Raw genomic sequence first — 18,318 nt, 5'->3', positions numbered from 1 at the left:
TTTCTGGTTTATTGTTGAACCACATAGCTACACTTCCTTTCGTCTCTCCTGTCGTCTCCGACCACATCCTCCCTCTATTTATGTCTCTCCTTCCCTCCTCTCTCAATGTATTGAGACTGAACTATTTTGTCTGACGCCCGATGGAGCTACTTGGTTTAGCTATAGAGGAGATGGGCCGTGGATTCCCTCCTTGGTCGTCACCTACCCAGTCGGTCTTTAGGCAGACTTCTTTTCGTCTTTCCTTATTGTCTCTTCCCTAGCTCCTATCCTCTCTCCCCTGAATCTCTCCCCTTGTCTGCTGTGGGATCACATCTTACTGGACTTTGGACGTTGCCTTGAGTCGTCTACCGGTTTGTGTCCCCATCACCCTTCCTCTCCTCTTCCCATGCTGTGTCTCTCACCTGCCCCTCCCCTTTCCCACTCTCATTATCTGTCATCTTCCCGTGCTCCAACCCCCCCTCCCCGGAATCTCTCACCTTGCCTGCTTTTCCCCTTACGTATTTGTGCTTATTGTTTATCTCGACCTTACATGTAACTATGTTGCCATTCTCTAAGAACTGTGTAACCTTTGTAATGATGTAACCTGTAACTATGATCTGATGCTCATGTAAAGCGCTCTGATACCTCCGGGTCTAGCCAGCGCTATATAAAACTTTTTTAAATAAGATGGCAGCCAGTTGAACAGAAAAGCTGATGTCAGCATTTCCTCAGTCGAAATGTACATCGACTCTGCAGTGGCAGTCTACTGGCTTGTCTGTAGGTAAAAACGTGCTATTCACTAAATCACTTGCTACGAACGCTCATGGAGTACCACTTTTTTCCAATTTTCAAAATATCATACTGATGCTGCGTAAGTGTCTTCCCCCCCGCCCCCCCAGTATTTTTTTATAAAGCGCGAACTAGACCCCAGACATCAAGTATCACAGCGCTTCACATAAGCACTAGTTTTGTTTGAGCCGCCATTGCTTGTCTTCGTGTGTTTGAAGTTGAGCGCTTGGCTGCGGTTCTTAATTAACTTCTATTGCCGTCACATTTTTGCACAACGAAGCCCTTTCGTTTGCTGTTAGCTTTACTTCACGTGCTTTGTTTTCCTTTAAATGTGCACACACAAACTTATCATTATTATTAAGTTGTTTAGCTTTGGAACTTCACGGTGCTTTGCTTTCCTTTGGTTTCCTTTAAATGTGAAATGGAACTTCACGGCGCTTTGTTTTCGTCGGTTTTCCTTTAAATGTGCACACACAAACGTATACTTATTAAATTGTTTAGCTTTGGAACTTCACGGTGCTCTGCTTTCGTTCGGTTTCCTTTAAATGTGAAATGGAACTTCACAACGCTTTGTTTTCGTCGGTTTTCCTTTAAATGGGCACACACAAACGTATACTTATTAAATTGTTTAGTTTTCATTTGTATGTTTCGAGCTAAGTGTTAGCTTTAACAGCTCTTTGTTCTCCGGCGGTTTCATTTTAATGCCCGACGGGTTTCCTTCAATGCGCACAAACAAGCGTATCTTTTCCGGTGTTTTTCATTTTAATGCCGGACGGGCATTTAATGCACCACCATCACGAAGTATAGCTCCCGAGCCTAGCGCTGTTCATTAGTTTGCACAAATAGCGCCTTGCCTGTTTGGTGCCCTTCTCACTGGGCAGCACGGTATAGCCATGGTCGTCACTATGCACCTCACTCTAGCCAAGCTCACCACTGTGCAGTGTGCCGTGCTATGCTAATCGCTGTTCAGTGTACCATCACAGCCTTTCTCGCCTCAGTGCACTCAACCCAAGTTGTGTTATCGATGTGACCCTTCAGCAGCACCTCCACCCTGAGGGCCCCCATTTAGCCCAAGGCCAATAAAGAGCTGGAAAAAATGGGGGGGCTTCTTCGCAATCTGCAGTGGTGGGGACATTCGTTTTCATGACGCCACTGTGCAGTGCTTTAGGAGTTTCTTTAAATAATTGAGAGTGTTACCCCCTAGACGTGAAAAGCACAAATGATGCAGTTTCCAAAATGGCAATTGGTAAATGAAAAGGTCATATCACCACGAGCATTATGTTTGGGTGTGTCTTTATACCCTGTGGCTCTCTATACCTGGAGAGTTTGTCAGCGTTGCTATTAATAGGTGCAAGATCAACTACATATGATTCTATTGAGAATAGTTGCACTTGAAGTGCCTGAGGAGTAGTATAAATTTGGTTATTCATTTCACTTTTGTTTCTCTCAGCCGATTTAAATTCACTGTCATCACTTTTAATAATCAAGGCTGGCCACATCCTTATGCCCTCTGTTAGACTCGTTTTTTGTGCCTTTGTGCCCTCTGTTTAGACTCGGTTTTTGTGCCTTTCTGCCCTCTGCACCATATCATCACTCAGCGCTACCCCAGCATCACTCAGCGCCAGCACAGCATCACTCAGCGCCACCACAGCATCACTCAGCGCCACCACAGCATCACTCAGCGCCACCACAGCATCACTCAGCACCACCCCAGCATCACTCAGCAACCACCCCAGTATCACTCAGCACCACCCCAGTATCACTCAGCACGACCCCAGCATCACCACTTTATCACTCAGCACCACCACATTATCACTCAGCAGCACCACACAGCACCACCACATTATCACTCAGCACCGCCACATTATCACTCAGCACCGCCACATTATCACTCAGCACCGCCACATTATCACTCAGCACCGCCACATTATCACTCAGCACCGCCACATTATCACTCAGCACCGCCACATTATCACTCAGCACCGCCACATTATCACTCAGCACCGCCACATTATCACTCAGCACCGCCACATTATCACTCAGCACCGCCACATTATCACTCAGCACCGCCACATTATCACTCAGCACCACCACATTATCACTCAGCACCACAACAGCACCACTCTGCAACACAACAGCACCACTCTGCAACACAACAGCACCACTCTGCAACACAACAGCACCACTCTGCAACACAACAGCACCACTCTGCAACACAACAGCACCACTCTGCAACACAACAGCACCACTCTGCAACACAACAGCACCACTCTGCAACACGACAGCACCACTCTGCAACACGACAGCACCACTCTGCAACACGACAGCACCACTCTGCAACACGACAGCACCACTCTGCAACACGACAGCACCACTCTGCAACACGACAGCACCACTCTGCAACACAACAGCACCACTCTGCAACACAACAGCACCACTCTGCAACACAACAGCACCACTCTGCAACACAACAGCACCACTCTGCAACACAACAGCACCACTCTGCAACACAACAGCACCACTCTGCAACACAACAGCACCACTCTGCAACACAACAGCACCACTCTGCAACACAACAGCACCACTCTGCAACACAACAGCACCACTCTGCAACACAACAGCACCACTCTGCAACACAACAGCACCACTCTGCAACACAACAGCACCACTCTGCAACACAACAGCACCACTCTGCAACACAACAGCATCACTCAGCGCAACCACAGCATCACTCAGCGCAACCACAGCATCACTCAGCGCAACCACAGCATCACTCAGCGCAACCACAGCATCACTCAGCGCAACCACAGCATCACTCAGCGCAACCACAGCATCACTCAGCGCAACCACAGCATCACTCAGCGCAACCACGGCACCACCCAGCGCAACCACGGCACCACTCAGCGCAACCACGGCACCACTCAGCGCAACCACGGCATCACTCAGCGCAACCACAGCATCACTCAGCGCAACCACAGCATCACTCAGCGCAACCACAGAAAGGGAAAAGACGTCAAAGGTGGTTTTACAATTGGGGGAACAACTTCCCTTAGAGGTTTCAGGTACTTTATGCGACTCTGAATGGCAGGAAGGATGGGAGTGTAGCTGAGCAGGAGAGCCATGCTTTGATGGTTTGTTTCTAATGTCTCTTTTTTGACTGTCCTGCCTCTCGATCAACCTCTAGAAGGAGAACAAGACAGTTTTCTGGACCTCAACAAAGATCCTCTCGCCGTTAACATCAAGCGAAAATGAGAGTTCAACTTCCTTAGCTGCTTATTTTGCAGCTTATTTTGCTTCCCAATCTCGGAATGTCTTCTTGTTCATCTTGTCGCAAAACAAACATGACTGAGTAGTAGCGTGAACCAAGAAACCATAAACAGACATTGTGTGGATCTGTAACTGACATCTCTCAGTTACAAGTCGTACACCGTTTGAAACCCAATGGTTTGGGTGACATTCTGCACACAAAAAGCCAATTCTTTAAAGATATAGCGAATATATATATATATATATACACATACACCACACACACACATACAATTGACGTTGACACGGCCGCACAAGATGAAGTTGAACGAGTAACCATGATCTACATGACAATACCTGTCGATGCTGGAAGATATTGCTTTGCAAAAGATTCCAGATACAGTCTCACACCGGGAGGTATTAAAATGTGAGACATCTGTGGTTAAAAGTCTCTGTCAGAATTGTGAAGCTACTCATAAGTGTAACAGCAAACATATAGTAGTGAATATCCTCTTTGTGAATAGGCCCAGTAGTGCCTGGGAATTTTGTGAATCTTGTCACAATTGGACATCTATGCAAATTATACAACAAAACCAATGTGATTCTTTGTGCTTCGAGGCTCAACAGTGGTCACATTAGGAGGCTGAAAATGTCAAAATTCAGAAAATGAAAGAATGAATTTCTTGACAGCACAGGAGTGAATACGTGAAACTGATAATAAGCAATGGTGGGATTAGAGACAATACTTTAACAAAGCGATAATGCTGTAGAGAGGAACATGGGCAGGTTCAGCTTTGCCCAGGAGTGTTTACAGTGCTGACACACGTGATCCATTGAGCCCTCAAGCATACGTAGAATAATAAAATACAGGAATGTTCACACACTAAACAAAATTCTTGCTGCACAACTTTTTATTGGAAAACACAATCACAGTTGAAAACCACCAGAAAGACGGCTGCAAACTATTTCCGTCGCTTAACAGTTAGGGAATCATTCTCGCCAGCTAAAAAACATTAGGAGGAACATCAAGCAAGCCAGGTATTTGGATCAACTTTTAAAGTAGTCTTCTCCCTTCTCTGTAGGCTGCCAAGCATTTGCTTTTCTTACAGAAAAAGTAGCAAATAATACTATTGTCAAAACTCCCATTGTTTTAACACATTCACAGATATGTGAAGCATTTGTTGTGTGTAGCCCATTATGGTTTAGCACAAGCAAAATGTTGATCAGGTCGTATGTAAAGCGGTCCCCTCTAAAATTCTATAATAAAATCAAGCTACATTCATTGATTAATAATTTGCTATCATGTGGACCACTTAGATCAAATGGTCAGAAAATACTATTTTATAGAAAGTCCTTTGCATCCAATGAAATGCGCTAGTCTGCCAACTCTTGCAGCTATTCATGGGCTATGAGAGATTTTAGCATCACCTTGAAGCCATTTTACAGTACATCAAACCAAACAAATGCCACCGGCGAGGGAGTGACCGGTGAGGAATTCCAATCTACCAAACCCCTTGCCGAGTTGGCGGCTACTACTGTAGCAACCATAATTGATTTCCCCTGCTACCCCCCCGGAGAGCACACATCCCGTCTGTCCATTCTTTCATGGAATTTGGCGGGGCTTCAGGGTAAGTTAGACTCCCCTGAGTGGGGGTCCTTTATTGACGAACAGGACACATGCCTGTTCCAGGAGACATGGGCACGGAAGGATATATGGCGTTCAGGGTATGCAACCTTTTCAATCTCAGCCAAATGGGTGGGGAAGGGACCGCCCTCGGGGGGGGGTCTCTCTATATGGGAGGCTTCTCATCTGGGATGTAAGGCTAGGGCCCTCCACACTAATTCACTGGATGTTCAGTGCGTGATGTTGTAATGGCCGAACCATACTCAAATCGTGCTGATAAACGTATACTCCAGACCGACGGGCATAACAAAGCCCTCACCCACTTGGGATGTACTTTCTCTATTTTTGCCCAGAGTACCCCTGGGTGCTACGATCTTGCTGGGGGGAGATTTTAACTGTCAGTATGAGCCGCTAACCCTGACTATGGAGGGAGCTCTTATGGAGGAAGATGACCAGTGGGGAATTCCGCAATTGGTTGGTCCCCCTCCTAAGCCATGGTCTCCTTTACCAACACAAATTATGGCACTCACTCTCAGCAATTCGCTGAGGGCTTGTAACGGCCGACTTAAGAGTGACATCCCTTCAAAACCCTGCTTTAACAAATCAGGGCAGGAATCTCATTTGGACTATATCCTTGTTCAGACATCGGACTGGAACAAGGTTTCTGACTTTGTGGTAGTCTAAAGAACTGACAGTGACCACAACGCGCTGATTCTTTCGCTGGCTGCGCCCAGTGGTTATCTGGGCGACCAGCAGGTAGAGGCATCTCTAGATTCTAAACTAATTTTAACAAATGATAGGCGCAGAGTGAGGTGGGCTAAGCTTTTGGATAATCCTGCCCACATTTCCGAGCTCTATGCACGGATTCTCTCCTTATTTGAACACGTCGGGCCCTTATTAGTCAATCCTCCCCAGAAAATTTCTTCCTCTCATTGGGCACCCTCCATACGGAATTGGTGCATGCCCTTGTGGAATTTTTAAATCCAATTGCGCGGAAAGGGTCCCGCAGGGGGCTAAGACCCTCCTGGTTCAATTCAGCTTGTAGGAAGGCAAAGGCCGACCTCCTCGCTGTATTGAAGCAACCAAGGGACACAGAGATAATTAAGATCAGGAGGGCGGAACTAAAGCAAGCAATCCACCAAGCAAAGGTGGAATGGGATTACTCTAATTGGGAAAATATGCTGGCCTCTCTTCAGACTAGAGATGCTCGTAAATTTTGGCAGATAGTGAGAACAGGGTCTGCCGAGCTGACTCAGGCTGTGGAGACCAATATAGCGGCTTCGGTTTGGGAGGACCACTTCTGCAGCCTCTATGAAGAGGCTAGCCTTGGCCCGCCCAAGCTTCAAGTCGAGCCGACGTCTGAACATCATCTACTTTCCTGGCGGGTCAACCGCGCACTCTGAAACTGCGGAGGGCGTTGAGACACTGCAATTTTCACTGGGGGAGGTTTTTAATGTAATATCTAAATTGCCCTCGGGTAAGGCCCCCGGGTTAGACAAAATCCCGGGAGACTTATTTAAGCACCAACCTAGAGTCTGGGCCCCGTATCTGTTGGAAGTTTTTAATGCAATTCTTGGGGGAATGGCGGTTCCTAATACTTGGCTGGGAGCAGAGATTGTACCTATCTTCAAGAAGGGCTCTCCTCTGCTCCCAGCCAACTATAGGCCAATCAGCCTCATTGATGTTTCACAAAAAACCTTTGCGAGGCTGATACTTGACCGCCTGCAGGAATGGATGACAGACCATTCAGTTTTAAGCACGTTCCAGGCAGGGTTTAGGAGCAAGGTGTCAACTATGGACCAAATTTTTCGTTTGGTCCTTCTGTTTTGGAAGACGGGGCGGGTGGAGGGGGGTACGTTGTATACCGTCTTCGTTGATCTCCGCGCAGCCTTTGATTTGGTTCCGCGGAGTAAACTTTGGACGGTAGTCGCCAAACTTGGCATCCCCCCTGCTCTTTCAGACATCATTGTTCGCCTACATACACACAATTATGCACAGGTTAGGTGCGGGAGGTCGGGCAGCCTCTCACAAAGATTTCCCGTTGGCAGAGGGGTAAGGCAGGGATGTGTTCTTGCACCGACCCTGTTTTGCCTCTTTGTCAACGGGGTAATTGACTACCTAAATAATGTCCCCAACACAGATGCACCAAGGCTCGGTGGCAGGAGGGTGCCCGCAATTATGTTTGAGAATGACACCCTCCTGCTGTCGAAATCCCCAATGGGGATCCAGCGTATTCGAGGGCTCTGAGGCATTCTGTGGAGAGCACGGTCCCGAAATAAATGCCCTGAAGACCAAGTACATGATTTTTAATCCCCCCCAAAAAACACGCCCCAACCCCACCATAGGCCTGAATAGGTTAGAAAGAGTCCTCACGTTTGAGTATCTGGGTGTGACCTTGAATGACAAATTGGAATGGGGCGATCATCAAGTTAAGTCCCAGCTCAGACTGGCCCAAACAGCAGGGGGAATAATTAGGCTAGTTAACTCTAATAAATCATCTGTTAGACCGTTAGCCCCCCCGTTGGAGATTTATAGACTCCAGGCCAGAGGCGCGATTCTCTATGGCAGTGAACTCTGGGGACATGCCTGCAAAAAAGAGCTGGTCATAGTTGAAAACAAATTTCTTAGGCAACTCCTAAAGTTACCGGCTAGCACCCCCCTTCTGCCACTCAGGTTGGATCTGGGTCTAAAACCATTGGACGAAGTTGTGGGTGTAAAGCCCCTAACCTTTTGGAGAAGATTATGGTCTACCCCTGAGTTAGCCAGCGATAGGCAGGAATTGCAGGAAAACCTTGCTCTCCCTACTATAGAGAACATCCCGTGGTTTAAATATCTAAAAACTGAGTTTGCCCGGCTGGGTCTTCCTACCCTGTGGAGTGATCCTGAAGTGGCCTGTCAGGGTTTGTCCCGTAAACACCTGGTGGCAACCTTTTATGCATGCAATCTTGCATCTCACACACAGGGTACATGCCCAGACTCCCTGGTTAACACCTTTCTCGGGGTGAAAGACTCCTACAAGTTTGAGTCAGTCTTTGATGACATTTTTCCAAACCTGGCCAGGAAATTATATCACCAATGGCGGTATGGTACTCTTCCTCTTAGAGCATTCACCTGTAAGTGGAAGCAGCACTCCCTGGAAAATTGTCCTGGCTGCAATTGCAGGCTTGAAGATGAATTGCATTTAGTCTTCTTTTGTCCTGCCTACAGTGCGGCCAGAAGGTTCTGGATAATTCCACTATGCAAAAATCTAGGGTTTGTCAAATGCTCTGAGGCCTTTAGAATTCTCAAGACTGACCTTTCAAAAGTAATTGTTTTTGCAATGGCCACATTTCTCGAAGCAGCATGGCACAAGAGACTGCTTTTAATTCCTAGGGTACCTCATCCCTGATCCAGATCATGTACTACTGAGTCTACAATTTTTTTGTATTGGGTCATTTTAAGTAAAATTTAATCTATTTGTAAAATTGTTCCCGTTTTCTAACGTTATAGATCGTCCAAATAATTAATTAGTACCAACTTATCTAATTGTTTTTATAGTATAGGCTGCTATGTACTGGGGCATTTTTTCGTTTTATTCGTATGCTATCCCGCTATTGATGTAACATTGATGTCTGATTTTTGTTGTTGTAATTTTATGCTCATCTTCTATGGCAATTGCCGAAATAAAGATTAATGAAATGAGTACATCAAAACACAACTTAAGACAGATAGAAACCTCACAAAAACAGCTTTGGGTGAGTTTATTTGACCTATCTCTAACCAATTTTTTTTTCCATTGCTCCATTAGAGAAAATGAGCAAACTGGCATTTCTCAACTGAAAAAAGCCTATATGAGCCCTCAAAAAATGCACCTCTCACCTAGGCATTATTCTTTTTAGAAGCACTCATTCATTTTAGGACCACTTTCTTCATTGCAATGCAAACCTTGCCATAACATACTTGTTCCCATCTGTGTTGCTTTTCATATTATTTTGAAGGACTGATGGATGAATAAATGTTGGCACCGTCATGAATTGACAACCGGTAATGCTAACTTAAACATGGAAGGAAACAGCTGCTGGATGAGACGGCCAACTTCGAAAGTTAACCATTAAAGGAAATTAAATGGAAAATGCAACAGAATTTACAAGTCGTTTCTGGAATGAAGAGAACCAAACAATAGTAAAGAAAACAAAGCAGATGTATCACTAATGAGCGATTTTCAACTGAGTTTGTTTTTTATTTTCACTGTTGACGTTACTCTGTCCTTCATACACCGACCTGAGGTTCGCGGTTACTACTGCGAAGCACGCTTCTATTTTCTGTGGTTTTATGTTAGTCTAATCTCGTTAGAAGGCCAAGAAACTGGTTGTTTATGATAAGTAGGAGGAAAGGTGAGCTCTACTCGCATGAAAAAAGGTACTTTGTAAGATGTATTTTATTTCATGTTCAAATATCTTAATAATTAAAGAAATTCTGACAATATCATATCTAGCCAATAAATAAAAGCGTGACGCCAAGGTCACAAAGAGGGTCAGTGCAATTTGATGGATGTGCACCCATGAGATCTTGTATAGAACAAGTCAGTACAAAGAACACGTAAACATAAACAAAACAAAATTCTACTTAAAACTAGCAAATTACATGTTTATTTCAAAATTACAAACACATAATGAGTTATGCTTTGAGACACTGTGTGTAGCGGGATCTGGAGATACAGGTTACAATACTTTGGGTGATGACCGAGAACTCCCCAAGTGCATTTTCAATCTCTATGTATGACCCTCTACTTGTGTCCATCAACCAAGGGCCATCTCAACCACTCCTGGAACACGTTGCTTCTTGTCTCAGCTAAACATCCTTACAAAGTCATACAGGACTTTTCAGTAGGGTTTTGAGTGCCATCCAACAGAAATGAAAGGTAAGAAATGCCAAAACTGTTAGTATGCAATTGCCAGGCCAGAAACCTCAAACAAAGGAACCTGCCCCTAAGACAGAGCTTGGTGCTACTATTTTATATAGACTAGTAGGAAACATTGCACCATTTAGCATCCTACCCCACCAATAAGGCATAGAAAAACTGGAATTATATTGTGTTGTGAAAATATCAAACAAACAAGCAAGAACCAAATAATAAATTATATGCAAAAAATGTTACATTAGCCATATTAGGAATACCACTTATTTTATCATACAGTATAAACACATATCTTCCAGCTAAACAAAGAATTGGCCCTAGATCAGAGTATGCTTCAAAACAATAATCAGCAAGACGAAATCCTTTGTTTGTGACCAGAGACCAATAAGTAGCAAACGTGCAAGTTCTTGGGGGTAATACTAATCCCAGTTAGAAAAAAGGTCCATTGGAAAATGATACTGTCTGTACATACAGTGAAAACGTATGCCATACAAACAGGGCACTCTCCACAATTCAGTTTTAAGACAAAGTGGGTTAACCTCCAGAAACAACTTTTACTCACATAAATTAGCCCCTAGGGCTAAGGGAGCAAAGATCTAGATTCAGATGGAAGACTGACATGCAACATTTTCATATCAACTAAGGGAGCTTACTACTGGCACTAAGAGGCAAATCTATTCTATACACTGATCTTGCATAGGACACTAGTTCACTCGTAGGGCTCAAGAATTTTCTTAGAGTCATACTGCCAAAGTGAGTTTAAGGATCCAAGGAGAATTAAAGAACATCTCCATGGTAGGGCTAGGCAAAACATTCTTCAAGAACAGCTCAAATTGAAAACACTGTCTTTAACAAGAATACCCAAACTGCGGTACTGGAATATTTGGAAGTTTGCCACATTGAATTGTTTGGTTAATCAAAAAATGAAGGGGGTGCTAATCAAAGGGCAGGGATCATTTTTTTAATACAGCCAGGATACCAAAGACCAAAAAAAATAAAGTTATTTCCTCAGCATCCAATAGTGAATAAGTAGTAAACTAGGACGTCTCTTCAAGGGAGTACACTGCTCACCAGTGTCTCAACCACTTTACCACAACTCGGTAAACAGTATTCTTATACATGACTGTTGATAAATAGCTAGAGGAGACCGACTGTTCCTTTATTCCATGAGGTGTGTTTACTAATGTACAGCCTTTCGGAATCCAGAATGACAACTATGAGACACTGACAGGCCAAGAACCGTTGGCATGGGAAATTCAGCTTGTGGCGGGTACGCTAAAGCTTGATTATGCTTGACCGAACCCTATTACTGGAGTAGTAATGGGAGACAATTTCAAGCCAGTCCACCAAAACTTTGTCTACATTAGCTCCAAAAACTATTTTCAATGTATGGTGAGTGGCTTTATAAGATGGAAGCTGTGGTGTAATGAAACTGGTCTTATGAAGGGTTATATATTTTGTATTTTCTCTCAATAACAGCATAAATAAAACATTGCTTGGAAAGTTGTTAAGAATCAGGCTCCAAGACACAAATGAGCGAGGTAGGAGCAGTAATCACAGCTACCACAGAACATTAAAATGGCTTTTAATAATTTGTGGAATCTTTAAAAACTAAGGTTACTCTGCCTTTCATGCTTTCTTTCATATCATTAAATGATAAAAAACACACTCATGTGTGTTTGCTGTAGTTCTTACTGCTATCCAACGCTCTGCTTGTCTCCACTATCTTTCCACTGGTCTAGAAACCAGATTAGAGCAAAGAAACCATATTTTCTCATTAAGAACTGAGCTTAACACCGCACACAAAACACACATTCCTGAGCTATCCAGTTATGCAAGACTTCCGACTAACAACAAGAAATAATGTATACAGAGTGAATTAATGGCTCCACCTTTGGCGGCTGGAAATGACCCATTGTCAAAAATAACATTTCTGTCCTTACGATGCGAGTAAGCAAATGTTTGCTGTATCCAAGCAAAGACGTGACTAGATGGTGGGAATTGTAAAACATTTTTTTTAACTGAATGCCACATGAAGCGCTTTATCGCTAAAGCAGTAGTTTTTTCAGTCGCTTTTTGTCACCAACTCTATAGACGTGTGAAGGCGCCTGTTTTTCAACACACAACATGAAGAGGATTTTCTATCGAGGCACCAGCGTTCTGTTGCTGGAAAGCGGCACAGAAAGTATTAATTTTTTTGCCAAGTCTCTAAGCACAATCCAATGACAGAGGATGTAACAAGACAGAAGAACATAACGTGAATTCATGCTAGTTGTCACAAGTACACCTATTTGAACCAAAAAGTACACATGTACTTGATTTAGAACTAGAAAAGCTAACAAGCCCGTTCCGTTTTTGGCTTTGAGGAGGAAAATTGGCCCACGTTTTTGTTTAAATGGGAGATGCTCCTTTAGCCAAGTAGCGAAGACCTTTGAAGACAAAGAGACTTTATTTCAAAATGCGAAAGAGGGAAATATTGTCCTTCTCCATGAGACCACTTTACTTTCACGGACTACTAAGTACCTCTGCTCTCCCAAAGTCTGTCCAATATCTTCTTCCAGTACCTAACCCACTGTAAATTGTTTACTACGTGTTACCGCTGTGCAGGTACTCTTTCTATCCTAACATAGGGACTGAGGCTGCTGCAGGTACAATCAACTCATGGGATTAAAAATCTAGCGCTCTTAAATAGCAATGCACAGTGGCCCTGCCCAGTTTGACACATATCAGCCATAAAATATATATGGGAGAATTGGGAAAGCTAAAAGGATGTCTAGCAGGGGAAAAGGGGAATGCAGGAGTTACAATTTGCCAAACCCCTAACACGTTCAAACTTTAATCATTTTGATAGTACAGAAGCTTATTGTTTCCAATAAATGCCAAGAGGCATCATAATAAAACACTGTAGAACCAGTTATTCATACTATCTAGGGCCAAACACTGAATTGATCCAGCCCTAAAACACATATTAACACAGAAGAGTTAGTCCCATTTCTGACTTTCTCCATTTACCTGGGCACTCAAAAGTTCATGTTCTTTCACTCCACCAGAGTTGTCAAATTGTTCGGTGATTGTTCATACTGAGAGAAGCCGTATGGCGTGGTTAGGGTGACGGACATGCTACATTGTCTGCAATTGGGACCAAAAATTGCATAAGTCCACATGCTGCAGTCATTCTGAAGTCTGTGCACGAAAGGCAAGCTTTGATGTGAAAGGCTTTTTTGTTTGCACAGAGTTCCAGCTATTGGAACTGAGGCCTTGGCTGGCATAATTCATCCTATAGAATGCCCCATTGTGCCCGTCTCTTCTGATAAAACAAACACTCATCGTGAAGTACATTCAATATGACCCTTCCCATCACCAGCAGAAAAAGTCCTGACAGAAATATGATCACCCTTCTCTTATGAAAGGGGATGTTTGGACCCGTACCTCTAACGGACCGACAAATGGAAAAGGGTGGCCAGCTCCCAGATGTGCGATAAACGTTTATGCCCACCACCCAAACTGAGAAAAGGTGCTCCTTGGAACTGCTACTAGAATAAGTCCATAACCTGTTACAGTATAGTATTTACTGTGCGTTTGTGCCCTTTTGCACCACTGGAAAGTTCCAGCGCATAAGCATTTCACAACAGTAACAGTAACAATGACAAAGAGAATTGATGGTCCAACACAAATATTAAAGACCATAATAACAACTAAGAAACACAATGAGAAATACTTTTATATCAGGCTTCTTGCCAACCGAGAAGCCACAAATCTCCCTTCTTTCAAAACACCCGAATTTCCACATGTCCCCTCAGGACAGATTTCACTTGATCATTTTTAAAAATAAAAATATTAATATCACGAGTTTTTCAGATACTTCCTTCATTGTCCTCTAAATTCCTGGTTCCCTTGACACAAGGTAAACATAAAAATCTACTGCAGCATTTCCAGTCGTGACCGGAGAGGAGATTCTGTCCTGACTGGACTCCCAGTCTCCATAGGAAAAAAAAATCCCTTTCTCTAGAGAGGAACGGAGAGATAGTTCTTTCTCTAGGGAAAAACAGAACAAAACACGCCTGGATCCATCCATGGTGTGTCACGTGAAAACTCCTGGAGTTTGTTTCAGGTTCTGATAGCCTCAAGCAAAAATCAAGGCCTGGTCCTGAGGCTTGTCCACCATCACAGGGTTCCTTGGCTCCTGGAGCCTAGCTTGTACCAACAAAGCTTCTCCCCAGCCAGGTCCAGATCACGCAGCCTGATGACCACCTCCCCGAGCAGTATGTTCTCCCAGAAACCTTCTTCACTCAGGACACTCAAGCGGATCTCCCTCTGATGGAGGTCTCCTTTTGGAATGCCATCATACACCAGCTGCATTGGAAAAACAGAAATACAAGGAAAGAGGACCATGAAAAAGAGCAATGGATAAGAAAATCGAGCAAAAAGGAGATAGAGAGCGGTGTCAGGGACAAAATCTTGCAAGACATGCCAAGAGTCACACTAGGTCTCTGCCAATATCGAATAGAGACCATTTCACTCTATTTCTAGATATAGCATAGAACATCGTATGATCCAGAATGTCATTCATGAAAACATTTCGCCCATTCCTCAGATGCCACTGTACACGCCAGAATGATAGCCTCTGACTGGCAGACACGTTATCAGTCCTTTTCCAAAGCCCAATACCTAAATCTAGTGCTATAGCTTTATGCAGCAGGGTTCTGGTATTCAGTACCTGCATTGAATATGAAGATCCTGCAATTTATGGTTCTACTTCACAACTTGCCATAGGTCTTGGGATACTGTGAACTTCAAACTGAAAAGCCTTCCAGATTCAGCCACTTCTGGTGACGTCTATGTACCCCGGCCTTCCAAGTAATACTCTAAGGGCTCATGCTGGAGGATCAGTTGCATCTGAGGCTCGCATCAGTGGTAGTTCCTCAACGACTGGCACTGGTAGCATATTCCCACCAGAGTTACTACTCGCCTTATTATGTCACTTGCTTATTTTGAAATCTGTTGTAGAATATACATTTGTACCTCTGGCCGCTAATAAAAATGTTAACCATTTACCACTGCATTCAAATATTTCCAGCTTTTGGGCCTCAAGTACTTCCTGAACAACTTCCAACTTTGAACGCAGCCTTTACATTCAAGTAGCCATGCACTAAAGCCTAAGTTAGTGATTCAACCTGGTCGTTTACAGCCTGATTTCACAACCTTTGTGCAGCACTCAACTGGAACAGCCCTTTCAAACTAAAGTTTAAACTAAATAAGTGGCCAATGCAGTATTAAAGCTAACTCCTAGTCTTAGCTTCTGATCTTTGCTCGGACTTGTTATTTTCTATATTATACTATATTTCTGTTCTGATCTTTGCTGCATATGTTACTTCTGTCAGAGGTAGTCTGCCGCATCTAGCTTGGAATTATCTTTTGCCTCTAGTAACTACATCATTCCCTTGTTTACATCCCAGTTTGGTTTTCCCAGCAGATGTTTCTACATATATATTACACGCACTCCTCACCTGTCTTGCAGCCGTCCCATTTGTATTCTATTGACCCTGTTCTATGCATTTGCGGCTGGACACTATTTGTGCATAGTCCTTGAAACTGGGACTTCAATCTCGCGTAAAACTGACAGATATACGGACAGCACATGTTGGATCATTGGTTGAAACTGGACAGCGGTTAGACAAGTGATTTGAAGTAAGGTCTCCTGATTACTTATTTACAGACTGAATAACATTTCTACCTTTAAATCAGAAACAAAATTTGTTGGTCTTTTTTAAACAAATTGTGACAGTACTACACTTGGCTAACCAAGCACAGGTATGGGTTGAGCTGACTTATTTTACGAACACTTCCATGAATGTTTTCCTATATTGGAAAACTCAGTGCATCTAAGTGCCTGGCTGTTCAGAAATACTTGTGAATTGGTAGTTATTTCCACCTAACCTGCCTGTGTGGAGTCTGGATTGTTAGTGCCCATTTTCACTTTGCATTTGCTTGTTTGTGGCATTACTTCTTTCATCATCTCAAGGATCAACCTGTGCTTATTGCCATGCGCTGGCTCCTGTTCAGCAGACATCCTGCACTGTAGCATGTCACTTCATATAAAACATATCAATCAGAGTATAAGCATTCTAAGTTTCGCTACTCGTCTTAGGCAGGGTTTTTTATAACACATGCAGTATTGCAGCACTCAAGGGTTATAGCAAGAGAGCTCCGTCTCGTTCATCCCAAGGGTGCCATGCTGGCAGCTGAACCTACCATTTCATTGTATGTGGGGTTGCAGGTCTTGCGAGCCACCTTGGTTTTTCTTTTGGTAGTCTTCTGAGGATCTGGTAACAGGTAAATTTTCACATAAGGGTCCGGGTCGTTTCCATCCTGCATGGGTTGCTAAAGATACATGTATATAATTATAGTCAATAACCAAGTCATATATAGAGGAAATACAATCGAAACTGAGACAGGCCGAAAAGCAGAAGCAAAAAGAAATATGGTAAGGAGTAATGGCCTGAGAAAGGAGAGGCGTATACATCACGAGAGAAGGACACGTCTGTAGAGACAAACCACATAAGGAAAAGGAGGAGTGAAATGAAAAGAGTATGAACAGTAAGTAAAAAGACAGTTGAGGAAGGAGGAGCAACTTATTTGTCACCATCTGATCAGCCACGTACCAGACCTCGGATGTGCATCACCATGATAAACAGTGTGCTGTTCTTGTAGGAGATTGAGAGCTTTACTTCTCCTCCGACTTTCCCAACTGGTGGGGACCAGGCAATGTCTGCAAAGAACAATATAATGGAAACGTAAACAGATCAGCCAGCGCTTTCTCATAAGGTGTGAGCCATGTATACCCAAACCAGCACACTTAGAAGGTGGACTTGTGCAGAAGTGTCTGTGCTGATGTGAGTGTGTTAATATTAAATAATTATTTTGCAATTTTACATAGTGCAAACCCAGCTTTTTTGGGCATCATCTTAATTTACATGCTAAAACTAAGAGCCCCAGGTGAGAAGGAATAGATAACACAGGTATACTAGGGTTAATGAAGAACTGTAAGGCAATATTTCTAACGTGGTGGACTAATGGAAGTATCCAGGCCGGACAACAGGACTTGGAGGCAGTATGAACGCGTCTCTTGGGTGCCAAAGTCATAAGTAAGGGATGCATAAGAGTGGGGGGAGTGGTTCAGAGGCACAACAGAAGAAAAAAGGGGCTGGGTATGGCACAGACTCATTCACCCCACTCGGTGAAGACGGTCACAATCAATTTACACATAAAATCGACTTAAGGAGATAGGCTAGGTAGAGTACAAAAAGTATTGTTCATTGTATAAGGGTCAGAAGGGCGAAAAATGTCTGTGTTAGACGACCTGTTAGCTTGCGGTTTTGCCTGCATCTGTGGTTTCTGCTTGGGATTTCGTGCCCCAGACTGCCTGCACATGAGGAAAATGACTTCTGGGGCAGATGGATGCACAACTGTTAAGATATATTTTCAGAATTCAAAGTTAGCCTCTGGTTCTAGGTTGCTAATAGGGCATACCAAACGGAGAAAAGAAGAATGGGTGTACAGGAAGGCAAGTATGAGTGTTTTTGTGTCTGTAAGATAGGACAATTTGTAAGTGTACAGACAGATTTGGGTGCAAGTGCATTTAATATTAGTATATCAGGAGAATGTGTATATGGAGTAGTGTTTGGAGTAGTGTTTGCAGTAGTGTGTTTTGGAGGGCATGAATATAGAAGAAAAGGGGGGTGCATGTGAAAGGGGAAAGATGGTTCTACAGCTTAGGCCGGTG

At 43.6% G+C, this 18,318-nt stretch overlaps 1 protein-coding gene across 1 annotated transcript in view; it reads right to left on the bottom strand.

Moving 5' to 3' along the window:
* Positions 1 to 10,243: 10,243 nt before the first annotated feature.
* PIK3C2B (phosphatidylinositol-4-phosphate 3-kinase catalytic subunit type 2 beta) overlaps positions 10,244 to 18,318 on the bottom strand; it is a 397,956-nt gene continuing 389,881 nt past the window's right edge. The window contains exons 31-33 of the mRNA XM_086923460.1: positions 17,198 to 17,304; positions 16,788 to 16,916; positions 10,244 to 14,888 (exon numbers count right to left, since the gene is read on the bottom strand). Coding sequence (XP_086779586.1) covers positions 14,700 to 14,888; positions 16,788 to 16,916; positions 17,198 to 17,304 — 425 coding nt within the window. The 3' untranslated portion in view covers positions 10,244 to 14,699. The remainder of the gene's footprint in view (positions 14,889 to 16,787; positions 16,917 to 17,197; positions 17,305 to 18,318) is intronic.

This window comes from Lissotriton vulgaris, chromosome 5 (assembly GCF_964263255.1).
Source record: "Lissotriton vulgaris chromosome 5, aLisVul1.2, whole genome shotgun sequence".
Taxonomy (NCBI): Eukaryota; Metazoa; Chordata; class Amphibia; order Caudata; family Salamandridae; genus Lissotriton; species Lissotriton vulgaris.
The sequence above is the reverse complement of the archived record's forward strand: the minus strand, read 5'-3'. Positions and strand labels throughout refer to the sequence as shown.